Source organism: Mastigoproctus giganteus, chromosome 10 (assembly GCF_048544385.1).
Source record: "Mastigoproctus giganteus isolate SK-2022 chromosome 10, ASM4854438v1, whole genome shotgun sequence".
Lineage (NCBI taxonomy): Eukaryota > Metazoa > Arthropoda > Arachnida > Uropygi > Thelyphonidae > Mastigoproctus > Mastigoproctus giganteus.
Window position 1 is genome coordinate 20,885,608 of NC_143584.1, and position 27,141 is coordinate 20,912,748.

At 35.4% G+C, this 27,141-nt stretch overlaps 1 protein-coding gene across 1 annotated transcript in view; it reads left to right on the plus strand.

Annotated features, from left to right (window-relative positions):
• l(3)72Dn (UTP4 small subunit processome component l(3)72Dn) overlaps positions 1–27,141 on the plus strand; it is a 168,329-nt gene that overhangs the window by 37,875 nt on the left and 103,313 nt on the right. Inside the window, exons 5-7 of the mRNA XM_090382422.1 lie at positions 9,840–10,008; positions 12,502–12,577; positions 12,701–12,748. Coding sequence (XP_090238548.1) covers positions 9,840–10,008; positions 12,502–12,577; positions 12,701–12,748 — 293 coding nt within the window. The remainder of the gene's footprint in view (positions 1–9,839; positions 10,009–12,501; positions 12,578–12,700; positions 12,749–27,141) is intronic.

Genomic DNA, 27,141 nt, shown 5'->3' on the forward strand with positions numbered 1-27,141 from the left:
CACTGTTCTTCTGAATTGGCTTCTATAATTCCCGCTCTCTCTTTCAAAACAGTCTGAACACGTTCCGCCACCAGCCAACATCCATTTACTGTCCAACTTCAAACCCACAGGACCAACTTTTCATCTTCCTCATTTATTCGTTCAACTGCTGTTTTCTGGAACAACCTTCCTTTATATGTATTTCCTGAAAATTACAATCTACAGAAGTTCAAGTCCAATGTCAACAAATATCTTCTTTCTTCTTCTCAACCTCCAACCCAAGCACAGTACTATGTACTATAGGTTCTAATACCTCTCGTGTTTGGGGTTCACATAAAAAAAAAAAAAAAAAAAAAAAATTATAAAGGGTGATTCACTACCAGTGCAACAAACTTGCAGGAGGTGTAGGGGTCACAAAGACGAATCGGAATCACATAGCATTGCAGTCATCTACTGAAATGCCTTCGTCATGCGGTAGAGGACGTTGAACGGGAGGTCGCGTGAACAGCGATCCCGCTGGAAGTCAGCATTTGCGAACCGTTTCTGTTGAAGAAACCAAGTAGCAAAAGTCCTCCGGAGTGGATAATCCGTAGGCTCCAATGATTGGACGCGTTGCAGATGGTATGAACTCATTTGGTTTGTTGACAGTATCCTCCATACAGTGGATTGGGAAATACTCAGTCGTTGGCCTATCACTCAAGTACTCGTACTCGGTTGCCTTCTGCAAGACGTAGGACATTCTCTTCATTGTCTGGCATCCTTGCCGTTCACTCTCGATTCATGGTACCTCTCGTGAAACGACCAGTCTCACGTAACCTTCTGTGCACACATGCGAAAATCGTATGATGAGGAGCACGCCTGTGCAGGAAACGTTCCTGGTACAAGCGCAGAGCGGCACGCCCGTTACAGTCCGTAGCTCCACAAGCGAGGTGCATTTTGGCCAGTTCAACGTTTGAACACTCGTCCATCCTACTGCCTCGGGAACCTGTTCGCAAATGCTGACTTCCAGCGTGATCGCTGTTCACGCGACCTCCCATTCAACGTTGTCTACAACATGACAAAGGCATTTCGGACCCTGCAATGCTATGTGATTCTGATTTGTCTTTGTGCCCCCTACACCTCCTGCAAGTTTGTCGCACTGGTAATGAATCACCGTGTATAAGTACCGTATTTGATAACATATGAGATGCATGGGCATATAGGATGCATCCCCATTTTAGAAAGGAAAATTAAGGAAAAAGAGTTTTTAGTGTTATTTAGGCATTTAATATTTATTCTAATGTGTGTAGTAGAAAAAAGCTTATCCTAAGCATGTGATCAGAACAGCAAGAAAAATACTAATATTGTATAATAATACATTATTTAATTATTATTATAATTATTAATTACCAATACAGCAATTTAAAAGAGAAATAAAAGAATATTAGCTACATTAGAAAATATTTTATATGAAGCAAACTACCACTAGATTTGAAAATTGACAAAAATACTGTGAGGGAATGGTAAAAAACATTCATTCTGCAAAGGGGAAAGTTCAGTCATTTTGAAAACCAAAAAAATTATCGCCTTCAAATCCCAAAAACTCTTCCTCGCTATTGTTGGCCTCACTGTCTTTAAATAACGCTGGTAGTAGGATTATTCTGGACGGCATTCACGTGTGCTGGTAGTAGGATTATTCTGGACGGCATTCACGTGTGCTGGTAGTAGGATTATTCCGGATGGCATTCAACACACTTTCTTCCATGGCTGGAGTTTGTGTCGAATGTGGTCTGCACGCACTACTCCTGTTACCTCTAAATGACCCATAATCGCACAAATTTTGATGCACACACACGCAAACAAACGGTGGTCCGGTACATGTCTGTCTGGGAAGCATTCTCCATAAATTCGTTGAGCGGCTCGTCCATTGCCCTCTGCTAATCCATACACTAGGTGCATGTCTGCCAGCTCACAGTTCGTATATTGATGCATGCTCTTTGTGCGGTGACTACCGCGCCGCGCCGTCTACCGACTTACGGTGACGTTTCCGGTTATGGGTTCCTATGCAATTCACATTCCTTTAGATGTTACCTACCTCCCCTAAATGTTTGTACCAATATTTTTGAGACACCCTATATATATATATATGCTGTATCAGCCAAAATTATATAATTTTGACTGATACAGCAAAAGTCTAGCTTACTTTCATCTTACATCCTATGCTGATAGGATAGATCATGGAATTGTCGAAATTGGTAAATTACTTTGTACGAACAAGATTAATGACTTGTTGATAATAAGCAATGGAAATCTGATTTCCTGGGTTTCATAACTCATTTTTTTTTTTTTTTTTTTTTTTGATTTGGTAGTTGTTGGCGCATCGGCTTCTGTGGCCATATTGCACCTTCCAAGGTTTTTGCAGTACTTTGATCCAAGCCCGAGGCGGGAATCGAACCCGCGACCTTTGGGTTGCCGGGCAGGTACTTTACCCACTCGGCTAGCCCGGTCGGCTTCATAACTCATACGTGAAACATTAAACTGAGGTAGCAGTCCATAAACATTTACTATTTGGTAGATGTTTTTAGAACATTTTGATTGTCCTTTGTAAAGATCGAAAATATTTCCCAAAAGAAATTGAAGTAATCCAGAGGGCTATGGCCTTTCAGAATGTATGCGTAAGTCCTTGATGCTCTGCATTGGGACTGAAACAAATGTTTAAAACCTTTTGCTTTTTCCTTTCTAAATTATACTATACATAGTATGGTATATTTTATGAAAATGGTAAATGCTTTTGGTACAATAAGTTTGGCACTTCTCCAATTCATTTCCAAAATATTTCTTATCTAATTTTTTGGTCAGTGCAGCAGAAGCTTGTGGCTTCCATGCACTCTATGGCTAATATAACCATTTGATATTTGTACTATACAAAGGGTACTAGGAAAGTTTTGCAATACAGCTTTGTTTATTTGATTTTTTCAAAGTAATTTCCTCTACATTCAATACACCTCTCCATCCTCCGAAACCAATCTTTAAACCAGTTCTGCCAAGTTTCACTAGGGAGTAAAGCACACTCGTTGTCCCAAGCCCGTAGAAGGTCCTCATCACTGGAAAACCGCCTCCCTTTTAGCTTCATTTTCACATGCGGGAACAGTGTAAAGTCGCAGGGAGCAAGGTCTGGACTGTAGGGAGGGTGCTCGAGAAGTTTCAGTCCTGTCGTGGTCAAATATTCGGTGCAGGCTTTGGCACGGTGAGCTGGAGCATTTTCGTGATGGAGGTACCAGGTGTCCATTCTTGACTTTGGCCGCAGGTTCTTCATAGATCCAATGACTTTAGGCAGGCATTGTTCAGTATACCACTTAGCTGTGACTGTCTTCTGCGTGTCCAAAACGACACGTTCCACAATTTCACTCGATTTGAAAAATACAGCTATCATTTTCTTCTTTACAGATCGGGATTTTCTGACAATTACGGGTGTGTCGTCATCATCAAAGACCCAAACTTTGTTTTGAGCCTTGGTCGGCAGATCGTAATAGTACAGCCAAGTCTCGTCACCTGTCACGATGTTGTTCACATACTGAGATTGTCCCTTATCAAACTTTTTTAACATCTCCCGGCACCAAGTCATACGTCGTGTCATCTGCTCTTCAGTCAGTTAATGCGGCACCCAGAGAGAACAAAGTTTCTTCACGTGCAAATGATCTTGCAGAATCGAACGAATTGCTGGTGCATTTAGGCCCAAAGTATCCTCTATCTGTTGGTAGGTCACTCGCCTGTTTTCGTCAAGCATTTTCCTCACAGCAGTAACGTTTTCCTCGGTAACTGACGTTCGTGGCCTTCCCGGCCTCTCAGAATCCTCCAGAGTGAAATTTTCCCTTTGGAATTCTCTATACCACCTGAATATCGTTGTACGATGTGGACAATCATCATCTAGTGCAAGAGTCATTTCTTCTAAGCACTGGTCTATGGTTAAACCACGCACGAAATTATACCGCAAAACTGTCCTTATTTCATTTCGTGACCACGATGCCATCGCAAGCACTTTACACTCTCACTACTAATGAATAACTGAGCCCATTGACTTGGCGCGGCGGCTACTATGCACGTATGAACATGTCTCAACATGCAGCAACAAGCAGCTTCCTGTGATTCATTGTTGCGTCGTATTGCAAAACTTTCCTAGTACCCTTTGTACTTATTTAAGCTGAGTTTATTTTTATTATGTATATACAGGTGTGGGACCATTTATCTGGCTACCCAATAACCTGAGGGTTGCTGGATAGGGGGTTTTTCCAGAATTTGGATAGCCAGGCCTAAAATGCACAAAAAACACAAGAAGAAATGCAAGAAAATAAAATATGAATATTTATTGAGCCAAGTTGATTCATATCAATTACATGGCATCATCAGAAGAAGGCGCCTCCATAGCCAGGTGGGCAGGAGCAGCAGTCCGAAGCACATGCTTCTTGATTAGACCAGGGTTTGAGCCCGTGACCACCAAATATGGAGGATGTGAAAAGGTCAGGGAATGACCACCGCATATACCCGGAGCAATATGGCCTTAGTTGCTAATGCTACTAAAAACCAAATAACAACAATATCATCAGAAGAAATATAGTGACAGTTTTGGGAAGATATAATTGATGGGATAGACACACCAGAAGTTGAAGGCTGGAATTCAGGTGTAGATGCTGCAAATGTGCCTGTAGAGTTTACCTTGGAAGCCAGTTTCTGAAATATATCCTTTAAACTAAGTTGTTTTAGATATTTTGGTCTTTTTTTTATAAGCAATTCTTGAATTTTACAACGAGACATTATATGATGCTCTGTAGCAAAACTCCTCTGTTCCATTCCACAAATCAGTTCTTCCATAAGGATTATCATTCTTTCAATACCAATTTCTTCTTCAACAGTATCATCATCCTCCTCATAACGCTCATTATCTTCATTTTTATTGATTGCCATGTCACAGATTTCACTGTCTGTTAGTCTGAGGGTAACTGGAGCATCATCATCAATATGGAGGCACTCTTCCACTGCATCATAATCCAACAGCTGGGCCTCAGGACATGACAAACCTTTAGCAAAATTCATCATCAACAATTTTCTTCTCTCTTGACACTGTTTGTTTGTTATTTGGTTTTTAGGAGCATTCGCAACTAAGGCCATATTGCTCCGGGGATATGTGGTGGTCATTCCCTGACCCTTCCTCATCCTCTGTATTTAGTGGTCACGGGCTCGAACCGCGGTCTAATCAAGAAGCGTGATCTCTCTTGACACCCTAAGTCCAGTGAAATCATGTTCTTGTTCGTGATCATCATCAAAGACTGATTCTTTCCATAAATTATGCCAACCATGTTTTAAAATGTCTTCATCAACCCTGTTCCAGGCTTTTGCAGCAATCCAGATTGCATCCTTGATATTAAAATCTTTTTGAAATGTCTTTATTCCAACACCCTTGTTGCATTCTGTGCATGAATTCATTCTTATAGATTGGCTTGAATGACCTCAGTATCCCTTGATCCATTGGCTGGATCAAAGACGTACAGTTAGATGGCAGATATACGGCAAGCACATTATCTTGCTGTCACTGGGAAGCTGTGTTGATGACACAGAGCAGCAAGGGTTAATTAGGATGGATAATAAAGAATATCAAGGACCCCCTGAGATTGATTTATTCAATATCAGAGAGGTCCAAAATGTTTGTTCAAAAATTAATGTAAATAAAACACTAGGAATAGACATGGTTGAAAACAATTGTATTATTAAATCATTAGATCTTTTTCCTGAGGTTTTGGTCAATATGTTTAATAGAAGGAAGTTTTCCAGGTTTCTGGAAGGTTTCCATGCTTAAGTTGTTATAAAAGCCTGGTAAACTAATGACTGACCCTTGTGGATATAGACCGATATTTTTATTGGCTAACTTAGGCAAAATATTTGAGAGATTAATGTTGTTAAGGTTGGAAGATTTGTTACAGAAAATGAAACTGGCTTTTCCGTATCAGTACGGATATAAAAGAAATTGTTCAACTGAAGGTGCATTCAAGATTTGATTACTTATAGTTTAAATTCTAATGATAAATATGCATTGATTTTGAAGGGGCATTTGATACAGTTTGGCATCAAAGCATCCTCTCTTCTTTAAGAACATTATCATGGCTTATGTCATTATAAAAAAAAAAAAAGGTAAACTGCAGCCATCATCAACCCACTGCAGAATGGAAGCCTCCTCAACAATTCATGCTGAGGAAAATGGACCATAATTTGCCACGCTGGTCCAGTGCGGGTTGGCAGATCAATCGTATTTAGCAGTCAAGGGCTTGAACCCCGGTCTACTCAAAGAGCGTGTGCTACTGTACTCCTGCTCCTGACCACTGGGCTACGGAAGCTTATGTCATTATACTTAACTATAAAGAGTTATCTTACTGGAAGGAAAATTATTGTAAGATCGCAACACCTTACTTTTAAAAGGGATATTAATAGAGGATGTCCACAAGGGTCGGTTTTGGGACTGGTTTTTTGGAACCTGATCCTTGATCAGTGGTTGCAAAGGGAGTTTTCTAATTGCCATAAGGTAGCTTACACAGATGATTTAGTATTGTGTGTCATTGAGGGTAGGGTTGATGATCTTTTGTACTGGGCTTCAACGAATAAACTTAAAATATCTTCAGACAAAACAGTTATGATGTTACTGAAAAGAAGATTAGACTATAATAGGCCTCCCGTTTAGTAATTAATAATAAACAAATACCATTAGTTTTCCGTGTTAAATATTTAGGGGTAATTTTAGATGCAAATTATTGTTTACACCGCATTTGGATTATTTAGTAATAAAATAAAAAAAAATGCACCCTCCATTGTGAGGATTACTAAGAAAGATTGGGGTTTGAATAAAAGAACTCTTACTCTTTATTATAAAATGATATTTATCCCTATAGTGACTTATGTGGCCTCTGTCTGGTATGCTCGGGTAGGGGTTGTTAGATTTTACCAGAAGTTATTGTCCATACAGAGAATTATGTTGTTAACTATCTTGCGGGTGTGTAAAACAGTGTCAACTAATGCCCTACAAGTAATTGCAGGGACTCTTCCATTAGATTTAGTAGTAACTTTTAAAGCTTTCTGTTATTTTATGCATAAAGGTAAACAGATTTCTTTTATGGATATTGCTAATAATCTCTCTGTGGGAATTAATTTGTTTATTCCAAAAGTAAGCTATAATTTCAATGATTCATCAAAAGGGTGGTTTTATCCCTACATGGAAACTTCCTATGTAATCACTGATCATGGCTCATTAAAAACTAAGTTATTCCAACTGGATCTAGTTGAACAACCATATTGTATTTGTTGTATGCTGGAAATGTGGGATCTTTTACTATATGACTGTTCCATTTATTCACTGTTCCAGTATAGATGTACATTAAGATCTTTGATACCAAATTTTGGTAGAGGGTCTGAAACTTTAATGTTCATTCCAGATTACTCTTTGGGCTTACAAGAATTTTGTCAAAAGGCTTTTACAAAAAGAAAGCGAATTCCTGTAATAACTGATGTTAGCTAATTAACTATGCATTTATTTATTTATTATTATTATTTTTTCAATTTTGTGATGGGGGAGTGCATTCTATAACTCTCTCTCCCCTGCACCCTTTTTCCCCCCTGCACCAGCTGCCTTCCCTCGTGCACAGACTGTGAACTTGTTCTACAATTTCTGTATTCTATCGGTAACAAACTTGCTTGAGGTTTTTTTTTTTGCTGACACGAGGGAGGGCAGCTAGTGCGGGATTTTGCTCATGTGGGTTTGGATATTTTTTTTTTTCTCTCATTATTTATTATTATTTTTTTTTTTTATGTATATTTATTTATTTTTATATTATTTTATTTATTTATATTTATTTTTTCTGCAGGCTTCCGGGAGTGGACACCCTGGGAGCTGGATTTCGGGCACCCTTTGGTCTAGCACTTCTGTCATTGGGTGCGGGATTTTTGTGCTGTTAGCACACACACAGTTTAGTAGACCCATGTGCCTTGGGACGGGCAACAGGCGGTAGTTGCCTAGTGTTGGCTGCTGTCTTGAGGCTAGATGGCCTGGATACAATGTAAACACACATTATACACAACATAAAATTTTACACTCCCCCCCCCCCAGGCCTGTGGTGATTCTGGTTTCTGTAATGTTATTACAGACAGTAAAATTAGATGGATTTAGACTAATGTCTAGGGGCCACCAAAGACCATACATACATATATACGTGTCACTGGGAAGCCCTGCAGGCGTACAGTGTGCTTTAGCCTCTGGTACAAAATGGTTTTCAAACTAATCAAGGAAGATTGGTTTTGTAATCCATGCTCGTTTGTTTGCCTTGTAAATAACTAGAAAGATATTTACTCCTTTGAAAGTTCTTGGATTTTTGCTTTTACCAATAACAAGCAAGCAGTTTCATTTTATGTGGCCTTGCAGCATTTGCACAACCTAAAACTGTTATCCTTTCTTTTGAGTCTTTAAACCCACTGAGTGCTGATTCCCTCTGTCCAACAACAGCTTTTCTAGGAATATACCTCCAATATAAAGAAGTCTCGTCAGCATTATACACCTGCTCTGCAGTAAACTGGTTATCATCAATTAATCTTCTAAACTTGCTCAAATATGCCTCTGCAGCATCATAATCAGCTGATGCTTTTTCACCACACACTGCCGAGATACAATGACCATTATTTTTCTTAAATTTTGCAAACCAGCCTGATGTATACCTTTTGCATACCAGCCTAACAGCTCATGGAAAAGTTTTGCCTGGGCCATGATGATAGAACAGTTGAGAGGGTATTTTTCGCTTTGACACTGTTGGATCTTCCATTAACACTTTGTGTATTTCTACATTCTTTGTCTGGTGTAATGTCTTCCTGAGTTCCATTACCTCGGGTAAATCACTATCACCATAAAATTTTAACTGTTTTTCTTTCTGTTTCATCAAATCATAGACTGTAGATGAACCAATACCATACTCATCATGCAGAAACTTGACTGATAAAAAGTATTTTTTAAAAATAACTTTTATGTTAATATTCTTAGGACTTTTAACGTGTTCTTAGGACTTGTTCGATATTGCTGGTGCATACGTCGTAAGTCGGTTGTTTCCTAATAGCAGATGAATATTTTTAGTTCATATTAAATGGGAAGTGATTGCAAATTCTCAGACTCGCAACTTCACAGACAAATTTTCTTTTAGTTATCTATAAAATAGTGTATAATAAAATTTCCATTTGGCAATCCCTTACAAGGTTGTGCCCTGGTCATGTTCTCCGGTTGCCCTGCCTTCACTATGGCTCTGTATATACAGTATATGTATACATGACTAAGTTAATATAAAAGTTATTAAATACACTAAGATTTTGAGCAAAAATACCAATAATATAAGCTTTTTAAATATTTCACTTTATTGGTTTCTGGTTTTCGGAACTTCCGAATACTGGGTAGCCAGATAAATAGTCCCACACTGTATATTTTATATGTCTCGTATTATCTGTTTAAAATGGCATGCTCTCTTAACTGGCACTTTATCAGGTTCTGTTCATGCTAGATTATAGGACGTCTACAGTATTTGAAGAATGTGGTTTTGATATTGTATTTATTTTGTGTCTGGAAAAAGTATTAATGTTTGCTAATGAAAAAAAAACTGATCTTTGGAATGTAAGCACAATACATTTTGCAAATTCAAACATTACTATCACTTGGAATAACTCTTAATACCTAATTATTTTTTTTATATTCCACATTTTAATTTACATCATTCAGTTTCTTGTTATTTTAATATTTTGTATTGCTTTGAAATTTTATAATTTCCTCCCATTTCTGATATTAATTTGAATTTTATTTTTAATAATAGGTCGCATTCTTTGTCTTTCGTGGCATGAGAGTGGTGAGACAATAGTTTCAGGTTCTGCTGACTCTATCAGGATCTGGAATGTAGAAAGTGGTCATGCAGTAGATAGAATTATAGTTGGGAGATTAGAAAAAAAAACTGAAACAATCATCTGGTGTATAGCTATTACTAGGTAAAGTAGATTGAATTGCGGAGATATAAGTTACAGAATAGAGTTTATTTTGTACATAAACTTGACACTTGTATATGCAGTGAATTTATTGAGTTTTTGTTATTTTGCAGCAATCTATCTATTTATAATTTTTATTTTTTTATTATTAGACATACAAGTTAGTGCATTGTATTACATCTGTATGTAGTAAATCAACCGAAGTTGGTTTCACTGAGAATAAGTAACAGTTATCTTTGAAGTGTAACAAACAGGCAACTCATTGTGAAGGCATTCACAATATGAGATGTAAATAAAACTATGCCATGTAATCAACTTTGGTTGACTTACAGTATACAGACTTGTCTAGTAAGTTTCCGTAATCTGAGGCTTTCAGCCCTATATTTTTAATAAGTTTTTTATTATTACTATTATTATTATTATTATTATTATTATTTCTGTAGGTTTTTTTAATGTATTTTCAGGAAATGCATTAGAAGGAAGGTTTTTCCAGAGAACAGAAGTGTAGGGGATAATTGAAGAAGAGGAAAACTTAGAAATTGAACTCTGAATAGATATTGACCATTTGATGTGCACAGACTGGCTTGGAAGAAATAAGTGAAATTATAAATACTAATACAAAAAAAAGTAGTGCCCATGGAAATATCTGTGTAGAAAAAGGCATACAGCAGAAACTGAACATTTATTTGATAGGAGTGGTGTGAATTTATAAATGAACGATCATTAATTAACCTTAATTAAGTAATTAATTATTATTAATTATGTTTTCTGTCTTTTTGTCTCTGTGAGTTTGTGAAAGGTTTTGGGCACTATCCCAGATGTAGGAACAGTATTCCACAGTAGAATTGATTTGTGTAGAGTCAGGAGCTGTTTTGAAGAAAAGTAAAGTAATGTTGAGAACAAAAGAGAAAGCCTAGTTTTTTTGAAGGAGAGAAAGCAGTATTTGTTGTACTTATGATGCATCACAAATATAATATTTATATAATATTTGTGTTATATAATAAACATGCTGAATGCACAAAAAATGAGAATGTTTAAAATTCATGACTAGTATAAATGATGTAATACAGGTTGATAAATAAAAACAAGATGAAATAGTGTGTGTGCCCACTATAAGGTGGCAAACTCAACTGAATCTTCAAAAAAGCAGATGAGTGCTATTCTATGGTTGTTTTGCTGATTACTTGATAATCACTATGTTGCTTGCAGTTGATAGGTTTTTTTTGCATGCAATTTATGATTGCATTCCAAATCTGTTGATCTCCAATTATAGATTTGTGTTAACTTAAAATGAATTCAGAGGGTTTCAAGAACTGTTCTTAAGAATATAATTTATTTGTATATATACAAAAATACACAGTACAAGATTTTTGTATATATATAAAAATATATTTTGTATATATACAAAAAATATATACAAATAATTTTGTATATATGCAAGGTAAACACGAATGTTTCCCTTTATGTTGTTATTCTAAGAGAGTGATGAATAAACTACAAATTCATTATGATGAATTTGTAAATTCTACTTGCCACAGAATAAGATTTTTTTTTTTTATTATTTTAATATTTATAAAACGTTTTTCATAAATATCTGTTCTATGGCAAATAAAGTACTACAATCCATGGCACCAAAATTTGCAGTTGGTACCAGATGTACAATCAGGGGGTGTAGCAACGAGGGAGAGTTCTTTCCACCGGTAGCTGGCTTACAAAGACACCATGTTTGCTTATTTATTTAGGGGGTGCAGATACATTGCATCCCCCCCCGAGTGACATATAACCTCACTGCTGCTCTCTGAACATTGGATATGTCAGGCCCTCTACTTGATTAATATTTTCATCTTTGAAATAAATAGAATACAATACTGATGCCTTTTATGTTTAAGGTAGCATGGCTTATTTAAATATTTTTCAAATGAGTATTTTTATGTTTAGACATCAATAAAATAGGTATTAACTTTTGTTAATCCAAAAATATTTAAAAAAATTGTATCTATCATTTAAAAGAGCTATTAAACTCCATTCCTCTTAATGTAGCTTGCATGTCATTAGTGTGCATTACAAAAAAATAATTGTAAATATTTTATTGCATGCAAGTTTGCATTTATTTGTTAAATGCAAGCAAATATGTCTTTAAAAAGAAAATAAAAAGCTATTTCTTAAAATTAAAAATATATTATAGTACAGGGGATCAGCAGCCATTTTTCTTGTGAGTGCCATTTCTGTTCATTACACTATAAAAAATCTTCATTCATGTTACTTATCCAAATTATGTGGAAAATTTATAGTGTCATACTACCAGCATGCTGCTGAAAAAATTCCTGCATGCTACCTAGTGGCATATATATGCACATATGCCACTAGTTTTTGCTATAAGAAGGAGCAGGGTTGCCGATGCTTCTTATAGCATAAACTAAACTATTGCTCTGCTTTGATTATTATTTTTAGTAGAAAGTGAATTTTTTAAAATTTATTTATTTATTTATTTTTCAGTGATTTTGTTATTATAAGTGGGGATTCCTGGGGGAGGACTTCCTTTTGGGATGGCAAAACTGGAACTCTTTTGAATGTAAGTAAAAAGCTTTTGAGATCCTTCTAGGGAAAATTTTTGATCTTTATTTTGAAATTGAAGATTTATCATTTTTATTAATTGTTTCTTATTATAATTGACCAAAAGTCATTTTTATTGTAGAGCTCAAAGACTCACAAGGCTGATGTACTTGCTTTATGTCTTGCTGAGGTAAGGTGAAAAGTGGTTAATTTTTTTAAAATAATTAAATTAATTTAAATTTTGTGAAATTATTACAATCTTATCATAAATTCATTTATTATAAAATTATCATAATTTTATTATAAATTCATGATAAATTTTGTGAATTTATCATGAATTTATTTAAACTGTTATATATATATATATAAAACTTGGAAGTATTGTATTTGCATATTATTAACCAAAAAAGAATGATACAAATATTGCATCATAAGGAAGTGTCTTTTTTAGGCTATGCTGCTGTTAACTATAAAAACCTTCTTGGTAGATTCAAATATACAGAGTTTACTTGTGCACTCAGACTCTTATTCATAACTTCATGTTTAGCTTAGTTTGGATTAGCAAGACCTGTATTAGAAGTACACTAAAATATATCCCTGTTGTGGCTGTATTAAGTTGATTCCGTTGATGAATCAGATTCTTTCCTCCTTTTCCTTTGTTGTAATAAAGACTTTGAATGATTTATTGTCTGTTCGTTAAAATCCTCTGAGGTAGGACTATTGTATTTTATTGATTGAAACATTATTATGAAATTATTATTGTTTTTCTGTTATTGTCTAAAATTGTCCTTGCTCTGTTAGTGAAATATCTGAAATTGTTCTGAAATGAACAATTTCAGATGAACAATTTAAGTCTATTTTAGACTTAATTATACATGAAAGTATTTTCCTAAATGTATAACTCAAGGCTACAGGTCTACCAAGGAATGGACTTTGCATTTTTATCAATATACATAGGAGTTTGTGAGACAGAAAAAAGTTCAAGAAATGCCAGTGGCTACATTTCAGTCTCTTTTTGCTCTTTTGTAAAAGAGCAAAAAGGGACTGAAAATGCAATATTTATTGCATTTTCATTTACAGTTAGTTCTTTATGATCTTTATTCTCCCTTAAGTAATCTAGTTTTGAGAATTGTATTATCTACAGCTGTCTTCAGATAATACAAATGATAAATTTTAGATCTCTTATGGATGTTGGGAAATTTCTAGAGACCTAATATTTCAAATAATCCCATTACCGATAGTCCATAGAGGTGACGATAGCAGATCTGGCAGACAAAGAATGCAGAAATTGTCAATTAATGTTGGATATGCTGTGAAAAAGGGGTGTGCTATGCAGGCTAGGAATAAATAAAAAGACATGCATGACAAAATAAACATTAATTGCTGTCAATGTATAGATAGGATAGAAGAATTAAACTGTACTGAAAGTAAGGCTACTATAAGGAGTGGTTCAAGCCCACATAACTTTTAAATATGGTAATGTTCATGTATGTCTCTATATTGTGAACTCCTCTAATCTGTGTGGTCATCTCAGAATATAAACAGAAAATTTATTCAGATTTATTTATCATCTGAACGTGCTAAAGGAAGGCTACAGTTCTGGTTGGGAACCACATGCACGAAAAGTCTGAAGAATCTGTGGTTGGACTCGTTGGTTGTGTAAAGGTTTAATGACACAAGGGCATCTAAGGCCAAGGTATGTCTCATCTAGGTATCTAGATTTATCTGGTATTTTGTCAGTTATAATCATTAAAGTAGATTTGTTATAAAAAGCAAAATTCCTCTAAATTTGCCAAGTCACCTAGTATGCAATGAAGAGTAGATATGTTTTCATTATTACCTAAACTATGAAAACAAAGCAATCTAGAATTTTGTAAAATTAGGTCATTTGAGCAGTATGTGTTTTACTGTAAGCCGAATTTGACATGATATACAGGGTTGTTGAAATTAAAGTATCCTTATGTAGAGGGCTCTAGAGCGAGTTCTAAGGCTTGTACTGAAGAGAAATTTGGACAACAGGTACAATAAAGAATGCACTCGCCATTTATTGGGAAAAATTATTATAATAACTATCTTAGTTACGATTATGTAAATAACTTATGTTATTTGCATAGACGTAAGTTATTGTCACAATGCCACTACTCAGCTCTACTGTATTGTATAAAAGCAAAGCAGTCTCTTCAAAATCATACACTAGATGTTTGCCTGCACTACAGCAGCAATGCCAACAACATTGCAAGAAAAGGCACTATTAGTGAAGCTGTACTATCAGAATAGCAACAATGCAGCTGCAGCTATCAGAGAATTCCGGCATCAGAAGTGCATAAGGCCCACGTGGACCTATTACTGTTTGTGCTGTCCGCAAAATGATTTCGAAATTTGAAGTGACAGGACATCTTGGTGTTCAACCAGGTAGAGGTCGAAAACAAGTGGACTTCTCTCGTGTTAAAGACGTGGCTATGGCTGTCGTATTTATCAAGTTAATCTCCATGTGATAGCGCAAGTGTGCCAGCTGTTTATCGTGAAGTGGACATGCCATATTCCACTGTAAGGCTAGTAATGCATCAGGTGTTGCAGTACTATCCTTACAAGATGCACATGCTACAGCAGCTAAAGTAGGGGTTCCCAGCAGGGTCGATATTGACTCCCTGGGGGTTGATGAACCTTTAGGGGTATTTTGGGGGTCAATGTACAATTAGTGGTTGACTGGGGGTCGATTAAATGAGATCTATGTTGTATTATTATATTTAATTTTTTTTATACATTTTTCTTAAATAAATTCATTTATTTTAAAATTTTTGTATTGTTCAGAAGTCTGGTTTAGTGTTTTTGTGCAGCTAGCAAGTTGTATAATGTAATATGGGCCCTTTAGGCCCACCTACTGTTCACGTGAACACTATGTGACCATCTCGTGCAATTTCTCTTGTTTCAGTGACCAGATTTATAGTGTGGATTTAGAGTGCAACGAGTAAGGTCGAAATTTAACCATATATTAGTTTTATATTTATTTTATAGTAGATGCAGTTTATAAAAATATATTAATTTGTGTGAATAGTTGTAAGTATATATATAATAATTATTTGTCAGACGTGATTGCTTCATTATTTTTGATTATTTTTATTTAATTTTAAGGAATTTAATAAATATGCCAGTACCAAAAAGAAAGTGCCAGCAGTATTCCCAAGAATATTTAAGCTTAGGGTTTATTTCTACGCCGGGAAATGATACAATGCCTCTATGTCTTATTTGTAAAAAAACATTTACTAATGATACTATGAAGCCATCAAAGATGAAAGAGCATATTGAAAGAATGCATCCTAATAAAAAAGAAAATAATTTAGAGTATTTTAAAAATTTAAAAGAAAAATTTCTTTTACATTCAAAAACGGGACTTAAGTCATTTTTTAAATCATCCACTTCTAAAAATGTTGAAGTTGGAATGGAAGCATCTTACAAATCACTTTTAATTGCAAAAGGAGGATATCCTCATACAGTTGGTGAAAAATTAATTTTACTTGCAGTAAGAGAGGTAATAAGTACTGTAATGAAGATAGACCCAGATCTAATATTAAAAAATATTCCGCTGAGTAATAACACAGTGCAACGCACATTGATGAAATGGCCGAGGATATTATTTGATCTACAAACAAATAAATTTGCCATTCAGTTAGACAAGGCAACTTTCGGAAGAATGAGCATATTGATGATTTATGTTCACTATTATAGCCCAAGAAAAGAAGAAATAACAGAAGAATTTCTTACTGCTAAGCAATTAGAGACTTACACGACAGGTGAAATTATTTTTGATTGCTTTGAAAAATTTTTAGACAAATATAAAATACCTATTTCCAATGTAATTGCAGCGGCTTGTGATGGAGCACCTGCAATAATTGGCAAATATAGAGGATTTCTAGCTCATCTGAAGAAAAAAGTCCAGAACATTCGAACAGTGCATTGTTTTGCACAGACAACATTTAGTTGCAAAAAAAATTAATGAAAAACTTCATGATGTTCTAGATTTGTGCATAAAAACTATAAATATTATAAAATCGAAAATCTTTAAATGATCATCTTTTTGCACAATTGTATGATAATAATGACGAAATATGTAATAATTTGTTGTTTCGCTCAGATGTGCGCTGGCTGTCCAAAGGCAATTGTTTACAGAGATGAGTCGAAATTTTCGATACAGTTGTAGAATTTCTCCTTCAAATTGATGAACTTATGGGAATGCAATTATTAGATTTAAAAAGGCATATATTTTACTTAGCAGATATGTTTTCTCAATTTAACAATATCCAAAATAAGTTACAAGGAAAAGATATTAATCTTTCAAGCACAGACAATTATTCTTGGGTTTCATTCTAAAATTGATCTTTTTTTATCCACACTAAACCAATCAGGTTTTCATTATTTTGAAAATTTAAGACAAATGTCTATTCTCGAAAAAGATAAAATTTCTGCTGATGATATGCTATTATATACCGATTATTTGAAAAAATTGAAAGAAGATATGAATGTTCACTTTAAAGATCTCGAAAACTTGGATGTACCATCGTGGATTCTTGAGCCATTTGAATGTGACATAACCGGAATAGATATTTCTTTATAAGAAGAATTAATTGAAATTAGAAGATCTCGAATTAAAAGTTTTGTTCAAAACAAATGGATATGCAAAATTTTGGAATTCAAAAAATATACAGCAAAAATGCCCAGGATTAAAACATATATTTGAACCCTTATTGTTAGCCTTTTCGAGTTCTCATTTAGTGGAGGCAGGTTTTAGCCACCTGAATAATTTATTAAGAAAAAGTAGAAGCAGATTAAATATATCAGAACACGGAGATTTACGAATAATATTAAGTAATTTTGAACCGCCGACTGGGCTAGCCGGGTGGGTAAAGTGCCTGCCTGGCAACCCAAAGGTCGCGGGTTTGATTCCCATCTCAGGCTTGGATCAGAGTACTGCAAAAACCTTGGGAGGTGCATTATGGCCACAGAAGCCTATGCGCCAACAACTACCAAAAGAAAAAAAAAAAATTTGAACCGAACATTTCAAACATTATATCTAAACATCCAAGTCCAACCATCTCATTAATGATATAAATATGATATTATTTTCTTTTATTTTTATACACTTTTTGTACTGTTCATAAATATTTTTTTTACGTTTCCTATTTACTATTACTGACTTCATACTTGTATGTAATATTATTTTGTACAATAAATTATTATTGGAACATTTTGCTTATTTCAATCAGTCGAACAAAATTTTATTAGAGCTAATATAATACACCACTGATTAAAAAATCAAAACACTTATCATAATTATCTTGAAATTTTTAACAGTATGTGTTTTGGATGCTATATAGAGGGAAATGCCCACTCAATCCTGTTTGTTTCCGTTGAAGATAATTAGGCATTAAAAAAAGTCAAAAATTTTGTGTTGAAGACTAAAAAAAAAAGTTTAAAATTCTATTCGTACATAGATTGTCCTTCCATCTGAACAAAATCTAAATTTAACACTGTTTATATAGTATACACATATCGTTTTAGAGTTATACTAATAATTAAGTTTTAAAGGGGGGGTCGATGGAAATTTCTTTTTCTTGTAAGGGGTCGATGCTTGAAAAAGGTTGGGAATCCCTGAGCTAAAGCATAGTAATACAGATATTTGTTTCACATACGCATTTCAGTTTCTGGCATGAATGACAGTGGATATCACTGTCATTCGTCACTCCTTCATCACTCCAAAGGATGTTTCACATGGAAACATCCTTTGGAGTGATGAAGCCCATTTCTGCTAAAATGGACAAGTGAATACACACAACTGTCGCATTTGGGCAACAGAAAACCCTTGAGTTATCCAAGAGATCCCGTTTAATTCTCCAAAAGCAACAGTGTGGTGTGGATTTACGGCCACATTCATAATCGGGCCATATTTTTTTGAACAGGTAACACCGACTGGACCCAACACCTGTTCCATCACTGGACAGTGATATTATGAAATTTTGGCAGATTTTATATACCAGAGCATTAGCATTAGCATACGATGCAAGAAAGCAAGCTTGTGCAGCATCAGCCAAAAAAAAAAAAGCCTCCCATTTCACCCCTCCATTCGTTCCACATGCCTGTCCAGCTCAGCCTTAAATTTATTTTGGCTATCAACTTCTACAACAAAAGATGGAAATCTGTTCCACTAATCAACTACTCGACTCCATGACCTGCTCAAGACAAGAATCCATGACCTGCCCTGGCTACCCGTCTGCACTGCTCGGTGAACTTCATATTCAACTGCACAATTATCCCAGGAAACCTCCACTTTCCTGAGCCTAGTACCACACAGTTGGTACATTTCTCTTCAGTTATTGCTACCCATATGCAATACTTTGCATTTGTCAATGTTAAACTTCAGTTGCCACTTCTCAGCCCATTTGCCCAACTTACCTAGATCCAGTTGGAGTAGCATACTGTCTTTACTGCCATTAACAACCCTGTCAACCATTGTATCATCTGCAAACTTGGACATTAAACCTGATATACTTTCATCAATATCATTGATAAATATACAAAACAACAGTGGGCCCAACACCGAACCCTGGGAAACTCCACTAATAACATTTGTCCATGAAGAGCAGTGTCCATTGATTAACACTCTCTGTCTTCTCCCACTCGACCATCCCTTTATCCATTGTAGCAACTTACCCTTAATGCCATACCTCTCCACTTTGTACAGCAGTCTTCCATGTGCAACAGTATCAAACGCTTTCCTGAAATCCAAGTATATGATATCAAAATTATTTTTGGCATTCAGTTCCTTTGTGACCACATCATAGTATCCATTCAAATTGGTCAGACAAGACTTCCCCTTAACAAACCAATGCTGTGTCCGAGCTATAACTAAAGTTTTGTCTAGATGATCCTGCAATGCTTCTTTAACCAGTGCCTCCATTAATATCTCTGGAACAGAAGTTAAACTAGCAGGTCTGTAATTACCTGTGTCTCCCTTTGATCCTCCTTTGTGAATTGGGGTCACATTTGCACATCTCCAGTCCATGGGTACCTCCCCTGAACCCAAGGAAGTTCTCATAATTATGGCTAAGGGTTTGCTTACTTCCTTTTCTGCCTCCTTTAATATAACTGGATAAATCCCAATCACCACAGGTGCTTTTCTTATGTTTATCTTCAACAATTTCTCCTCCACTTTGCTCTTAGTTATTACAAAATCACTTAGCTCCCTGTTAGAGTTTGATAAACTTCTGGCACTCCCCTCATTGAATAACTCCTCGTGTGAATGTAGTTGCAAAATACTCATTCAGTTTATCAGCTACCTGAGCATGATCATCAATAGTCAACCCATCTATGTTAAATGGCCCAATCTGATTCATCCCTTTCCTTCTAGAGTTTACATAAGTAAAGAACTCTGCTGTTTTTCTTTGCATCCTTTGCCAAGGATTTCTAGTAATCTGCCTTCGCCTGCCTAACCTCCTTTGTGAGTTGATTGCAGACTAGTTTATATCTGCCATAGGCTTCTGTGTCACCTGATACTTTATATACATCCCATACATTTTTCTTCTCTGCCACGAGCCTCATTAGTTCATCTGACATCCATTTCGGCCTAAACCTTGAACAGTATTTCTTAGTTGGAATGAAAAGCCTAGTACCCTCCAAAATTAAGTCCCTGAAGGCTTCCCATTTAGAATTCAACTTTGATAACATCATCAGTTGATCCACTGTACAGAATTTAAAAACTGTCTGAGACCCCTGTAGTCACCTTTACGAAAGTAATAGCCCCTTCCTTTAGTCTTGATGGTAGCTACATCTTTAAGTAATTCCCACCTCAGTACATTGTGATCACTGTCATCCGGTGGTTCCTTCCTCTGCAAATTCTTAATGCATGAATAATCACTGCTGATAATCAGATCAAGAGTATTACTCCCTCTAGTTGCCTCCCAAACATGTTGCTGTAGAAAACAGTCATCCAATAAATCCACAAAAGTCTGGCTAGTGTGCAAATGACAAACCCACAAGTTCCAGTCAATATCGGGAAAGTTAAAATCCCCCATTATAAGACATTCTGATTTACTGGCCCAGTCTATTTCTCTGTACAATTCCTAATTAGATAGTATGAACCAGAGCTGTAATGCTCAATATGTTCTACGTTGATATCAATATTTGTAAAATAATAAGAGAAGTTTACCTCAATATAGTAAATAGAACACTTCTGTATGATACTCTCCAGAAATTAAAATGAAAAAATCAAAGATCTTAACATTAGAATAACAAATAATTAAAATCAATTTAATGCAATTAAAAATATGAAAATTAATTAAAAGAATTTAACGAAAAAATTGAAAATGATTTTACTTCCTGAAGCTGACAACACTTTTCGACCGTATGTCGTGATCACAGGAATGAAAATTACCAAATAGGGGCAAGCATGAAACTTAAATAGGGATTATTTGTCTTTGCGTAAAAGCCCATGAATTGGAGATCAGATATGGCCGGTGAACATTAACAGAAGTTTCGTGTAATTTAACACGTGTTTCCTACAGAAACTCTGCATTTTCATCCTTGGCCACACATGTATATAGCATTATAAAGCCCTTTAGACAGGCGATACAATTTGGAGTTAAGAACTACGATACATTATTTAATAACCTTAAGGACTGTAGACTTGGTGACAATGACAATTTATTCTCACTAGATGTTACCTCATTATATACGAATGTAAACATTGAATACACATTAGATATTATTTGGGATACGTTAAATAATAACTTGATATCGATTAATTATACAAAGCTTCCTATTAAGGAAATTTTTCACTTAATTAAACTGTTAGTTGAGGCCAACTATATCACCTTTCAAGACAGTGTACAAACAAATTTTTGGTTTGCCAATGGGATTGAGCCTGAGTGGTTTAATATCGGAGATCTATCTCTCAACGATTGAGCGTATATATTTGATGCCTTTTCGACCCTGTATCACATACTATGGGAGAGATTTAGACGATGTTCTAGTTTTTACTGAGAGTAGTACTATCCAAGACATTTTACATTCGTTTTACATATGGACTCGAATAAAATCCAATTTAACATCTATTGAAAACCTACAAACACCAGTATGCTTTTACATTATAACAGCTATCACCTCTTCACCTACAAAAGATCAATTATCTTTAATCAATTTCTAAATGCCTATAAATATTCAACGACGGAATCTGCTTTGGGTTCAGAAATACAAATATTAACCAGCAGATTCTTAAACAGGGATTATCCCCTTGCTACAATAAACCGAATTAGGGTAGAAGCTAAGGATAGGATACAAAATACTACACCAACCAACAATAGTAATATCAAAAAATACTTTATTTCTGTCTCATATGTTGAACAGTGGCACAAACAGCTTAACAGATTCTTTAAAGATACTGAATTTAAAATTGCGGCCAGGCCAATATGGAAATTACACGCTATACTGAACAATCACTCAGTTCTTTCCTCGTTCACAACACAAATTAATGACCTGGTATACAACATTTCTTGCGATGTGATTGCAACTCTTACCAAGGTTCGACGTGTTTTCCTTTGAATATTTATGTTAATCACCATGCGGCCTCAGTTTGCTTCTCGTTCAGCAGCTTCAGAATTAGCCTTTCACGCCGTTAACGAACAACGTACTTTTTTATTTAATGAAGCCAAAATACTTAATGTTGAATATAATTATACGCGACTATTAATTGCAGAAACTGTAGAAATTAAATTACACAAAGTCTGTTAATGTTTGCCGGCCATATCTGATCTCTGATTCGTGGGCTTTTATGCGCATGCGCGAAGACAAACAATTCCTATTTAAGTTTCATGCTCACCCCTATTCGGTAATTTTCATTCCTGTAATCACAACATACGGTCGAAAAGCATTGTCACCTTCAGGAAGGAAAATCGTTTTACAATTTTTTCGTTAAATTCTTTTAATTAATTTTATTATTTTTAATTGTGTTAAATTGATTTTTAATTATTTAAATTTTTAAATTTTCTGTTTATACTCCAACACGACAACCAAGTCAGTAGAGTTTACAATAAATCGTCAATACAAATATTTATTGTATTTAGTAGTCATTGGCTTGAACCCGGTCCACTCAAGGAACGTGTGCTATGCACTCTCGCTCCTGACCGCTCGGTATTTGTTACTCTAATGTAAGATTTTCGTTTTAATTTCTGGAGAGTATCATACGGAAGTGTTCTACGTACTATATTGAGGTAAACTTCTCTTATTATTTTACAATTCCTAATTATACTCATCAGATTCATTAGGCCTGTAACACACACACCTACTCTCATTTAATGGACAAGTGAATACGCTCAACTGTCACATTTGGGCAACAGAAAATTCTCGTGTTATCCAAGAGGTCCCGTTGCATTCTCCAAATGTGACAGTGTGGTGTGGATTTACGGCCACATTCATGATTGGGCCATATTTTTTTGAACAGGTAACACAGACTCGACCCTCGCACCTGTTCCATCACTGGACAGCAATATTATGAAATGTTGGCAAATTTCGCAATACCAGAGCTGCAACAACGTGGATGCCTTCAGGATACCATATTCATGGAAGATGGTGCACCACCCCAGATCCACCGTTGTGTCCAAAGATTGCTAAGGCAACACTTTACAGACAAACGGGTCATCAGCCGTTGTTTCCAGACATCTTGGCCACCCCGATCACCGGACCTCACCCCCATGCGACTTCTGGTTGTGGGGTTTTTTGAAGAGCCAGGTGTATCGGGAAGGATGTCAAACTCTGGCAGATCTGAAAGGCAGCATTAGACATCATGTGCTGGCTATTCCAGTTGACATATTACGTTCTGCTGTAGAAAATGACGTTCTTCAAATGGAAACTGTTGTTCACCAAAATGAAGGACTCATTTGAACAATTCTAGTGCTGTTCAAGTGATTTTTATTGCCACAGCACCATATAGTGACAAATTTTGTAACTATTTTATTTTATTTTTTTCCAATAAATGGCAAGCACATTCTTTATTGTACATGTTGTCCAAATTTCTCTTCAGTACGAGCCTTAGAACTCGCTCCAGAGCCCTCTACTTAGGGAAACTTTAATTTTAACAACCCTGTACATAGAGAAGGATTTTCATTTTCTAGTAGGTAATAATGGGTAAGATGCATATGATTGATTCTCAATCTTGCAAGCATTGCTGCTCTGCATTTTTGTCTGTAACTGGAGTTCAATATTTGTGGACTAGGTTTTATATCATGTAGTTTCTTTTGGATCTGATTTCTTCATAACTGGGTCCACTCTTTTTGCTCTTTTTATAAGAAGTCCATAGTATATAGGACAGTAGTTGCTGTATGTGATACAGTCAGTCCTCCTATAGCACGATAGTTGTGTTCCTAGAAACCCTCGTGCATTGCATATTACGTAATAAAATATTATGTAATAGTTGTAATAAATAGCCGAGTGGGTAAAGTGCCTGCCTGGCAACCCAAAGGTCACGGGTTCGAATCCTGCCTCGGGCTTGGATCAAAGTACTGCAAAACCTTGGGAGGTGCATTATGGCCACAGAAGCCGATGCGCCAACAACTACCAAAAAAAAAAAAAAAAAAAAGTTGTAATAAAATACGTAAGTATTTTATTACAACTATTATGTAATAAAATATTGCTAATGCTTTTGCACCTATCGTAAGCAAACTTGTTCTTTGTTTGATTTTCTATCCAAACAGATGACAGCGGTTCCATCTCTTCCAATTCTTTGTGTCTTGATCTAATGGATCAAGACACAAAGAATTAGAAATGGATTTCCAATGGATTTATTAATGGATTAAAAGAAATGGATTTATTACACTTTGAGTTGTTCCTGCTATGAAAGTTGTTTTTATTTTCTCTGCATTCTTTCTAATTCTTGGCGTTGTCTCATTTAGGCCTGTAGCACGTGCAATATCACATGGTCTTTCATTTCGCTCAAAGTGTTTTGCAATTCATATTTTTTTTCTCTATTGACAGAGGCGGACTGGCCATAAGCCTTACTGGGGAAACCCCAGTGGGCTAGATGCCAGTGTGATTTTGGCCATAAACGCTGGTATGAGGCCGCTACAAATTTTCCCTGGTAAGAATTTTTGACCCAGTCTGCCTCTGTCTATTGATATTGCTTTTCTTTTTCTCTCTGAATCTATAGCGTCGTCACCAGGATGCTTCATTTTCATACCTTTTAAGTATTTTATTCATTTTTAGGGAATAAAGCACAATTGCAAAATGAGGAGGCACGCTTGATACACATAAACAAATCTGCGTGCATGTAGCAACTGAATAAACAAGACCATAAAGGCAGAGACACACAATTAACACCTCACTAGCTCACACTTTTCTAAAGCACATTTCAGGGGATTACTACCATAAAACAATAAAAACAATTTCCAGTTACGTTCCTGCTAGTGGAATCTGTTATAAATGGATAGTAAACTCTATCTAATTGCATTTGCGATAATACCGATAGCTGGAATTGTGTGGGTTTTTACATTATTATGGCGAAATGTGTTTCCCCTTCACTGATATAAAAAACACAAATACATTTTCAGAATCTTCTCTTCATTCTTATCGTGTTGCGTTCAGTTGGGGTTATACTGCATTCTACTGCCATTTCTTGTAAACACTGGCGAATCGTGCATAAGTGAATTCGGTTTGTGGTATACATGATGTCGTTTCCCTATTTATAAATTGTTATACAAGGACTGACTGTCCTTGTATTGCTGCTTTAGCAGCTGTATCTGCTGTTTTGTTGTTCAGAATTCCTGCATGTCCTAGGGTGCAACAAAATGTTATTTCTATGGACATTGTGACAGCGATTAATAAGCATGTTAAAAGCCTTTAAAAATATACGAGATGGAGAGAGTTTGCACTGTATAGCTGAGTTGTATTGAGGAAATCAGAATAAATGACTGTGGGAAGTTTATAACATGGTGGTGTTTTTTTTTTTTTTGTGTAGATTGAATAGCATAGAAGCTGTGAGCAGCATCCTTGAACTTTTCTTTATGAACTGAGCTTTCTTACAATGGACTTTGTGTAGACAACTGAGAAGTAGTTTTTCTTCCATAGATGCACAATTGCCACTTTGTATATGCTATATATTTGACATTTTATAGCACATACCTTGGCTATTGCTGTAGCCAGCTGTTGTAAAGAACACTGTTTAATTGATAAATTAGTTCATAAATAGTTTGTAGAAGTATTTACCGTGTTAATCCTAGATGTGCCACTATAGCACACAGATAATTCAATAATTTCTTGATGTATGTTTAAATACTTTCATGTTTGTCTGCTGGTTCATGTTTCACGCGTGGCGCCTCCGTAGCCAGGTGGGAAGGAACAGCAGTGCGTAGCACACACACACTTCTTGATTAGACCGGGGTTCGAGCCTGTCACCACCAAATATGGAGGATGCGGAAAGGTCAGGGAATGACCACCACATATCCCGGAGCAATATGGCCTTAGTTGCTAATGCTCCTAAAAACCAAATAACAGACAACAACATGTTTCACGCTCTTGCACCTTTCCTTTTTTTTTTTTTTCGTTATGTTTATGGAATTGACTGATACTTGGTTGTTAGTTGTGTGTTAGAAGAGAAGCTTTTAAAATAATGGGAGTTTATCAAGTTAAGTTTGAATCTGAACGTAGAATAAGTAGTTTGCATTATATTTTATGTGATTTTAGTCATCTGGTTTTTTATTTTATTTTTTATGGAAGATACAGATAGTGATAGGTATTGATTAAAAACATTTGGTTATCTCAAGTATAAACTACAGTAGACTGATAAAATAACGTCACCCCAAATAATGGCACATTGAGATCGGTGCCGAAAAAAGAAAATGGCAAGTCATGTGATTACTGTATTTGTTTAAATTCTCCAAGCTGAAAGTTAATTCTTTACTGATATCACATATTATATGCTGTTTTACATTTATTTTAAACTAAAACCCCTCACTATGACTCTTAATGTTAATAAACCTCATACAGAGAAGAAAAGAGGAATAATTAAGAACATTAAAGCTTAGTGACAAACTTATATAAATATTGAAAACAGAACGGTTGTAAGTATTAATGGCAGAGTATAATATTGGATCATTAACATGTTTATGTTGTTTATGTGCAATTAATAAAATTGCATTCTTAATCTCTTTATTTCCTTTTTAGCTCCATTATTTTTGCATTAAATATATTTAAAATAAAACTTTCTAGATAACGGAAAAATTTAAATAACAGCATCTTGAATCCCTGAAGGTGCCATTATTCTGAAAGTCTATTGTATTTTAAAGTTCAAAGTAGTTTTATTTGGTAACTGTAAGATATTTAATTGAGCCTGTACGTTATCAGAGTTTTTTTTTTCCTTTTAAAAGGAAACAGAGATTAAATGCAAAAGGAATTTGTTAATAGAGTTAAAGCTTCAGAAAGGTGACTTCATGAATAATTTTGTATGCAGCTTGAATTTTATAAATGTGAGAAGTGTTTTTCTGTTTGTTTTTGCAAAAGATGTAACACAACAGAATTAATTAGGGTCACATTTGCACATCCCCA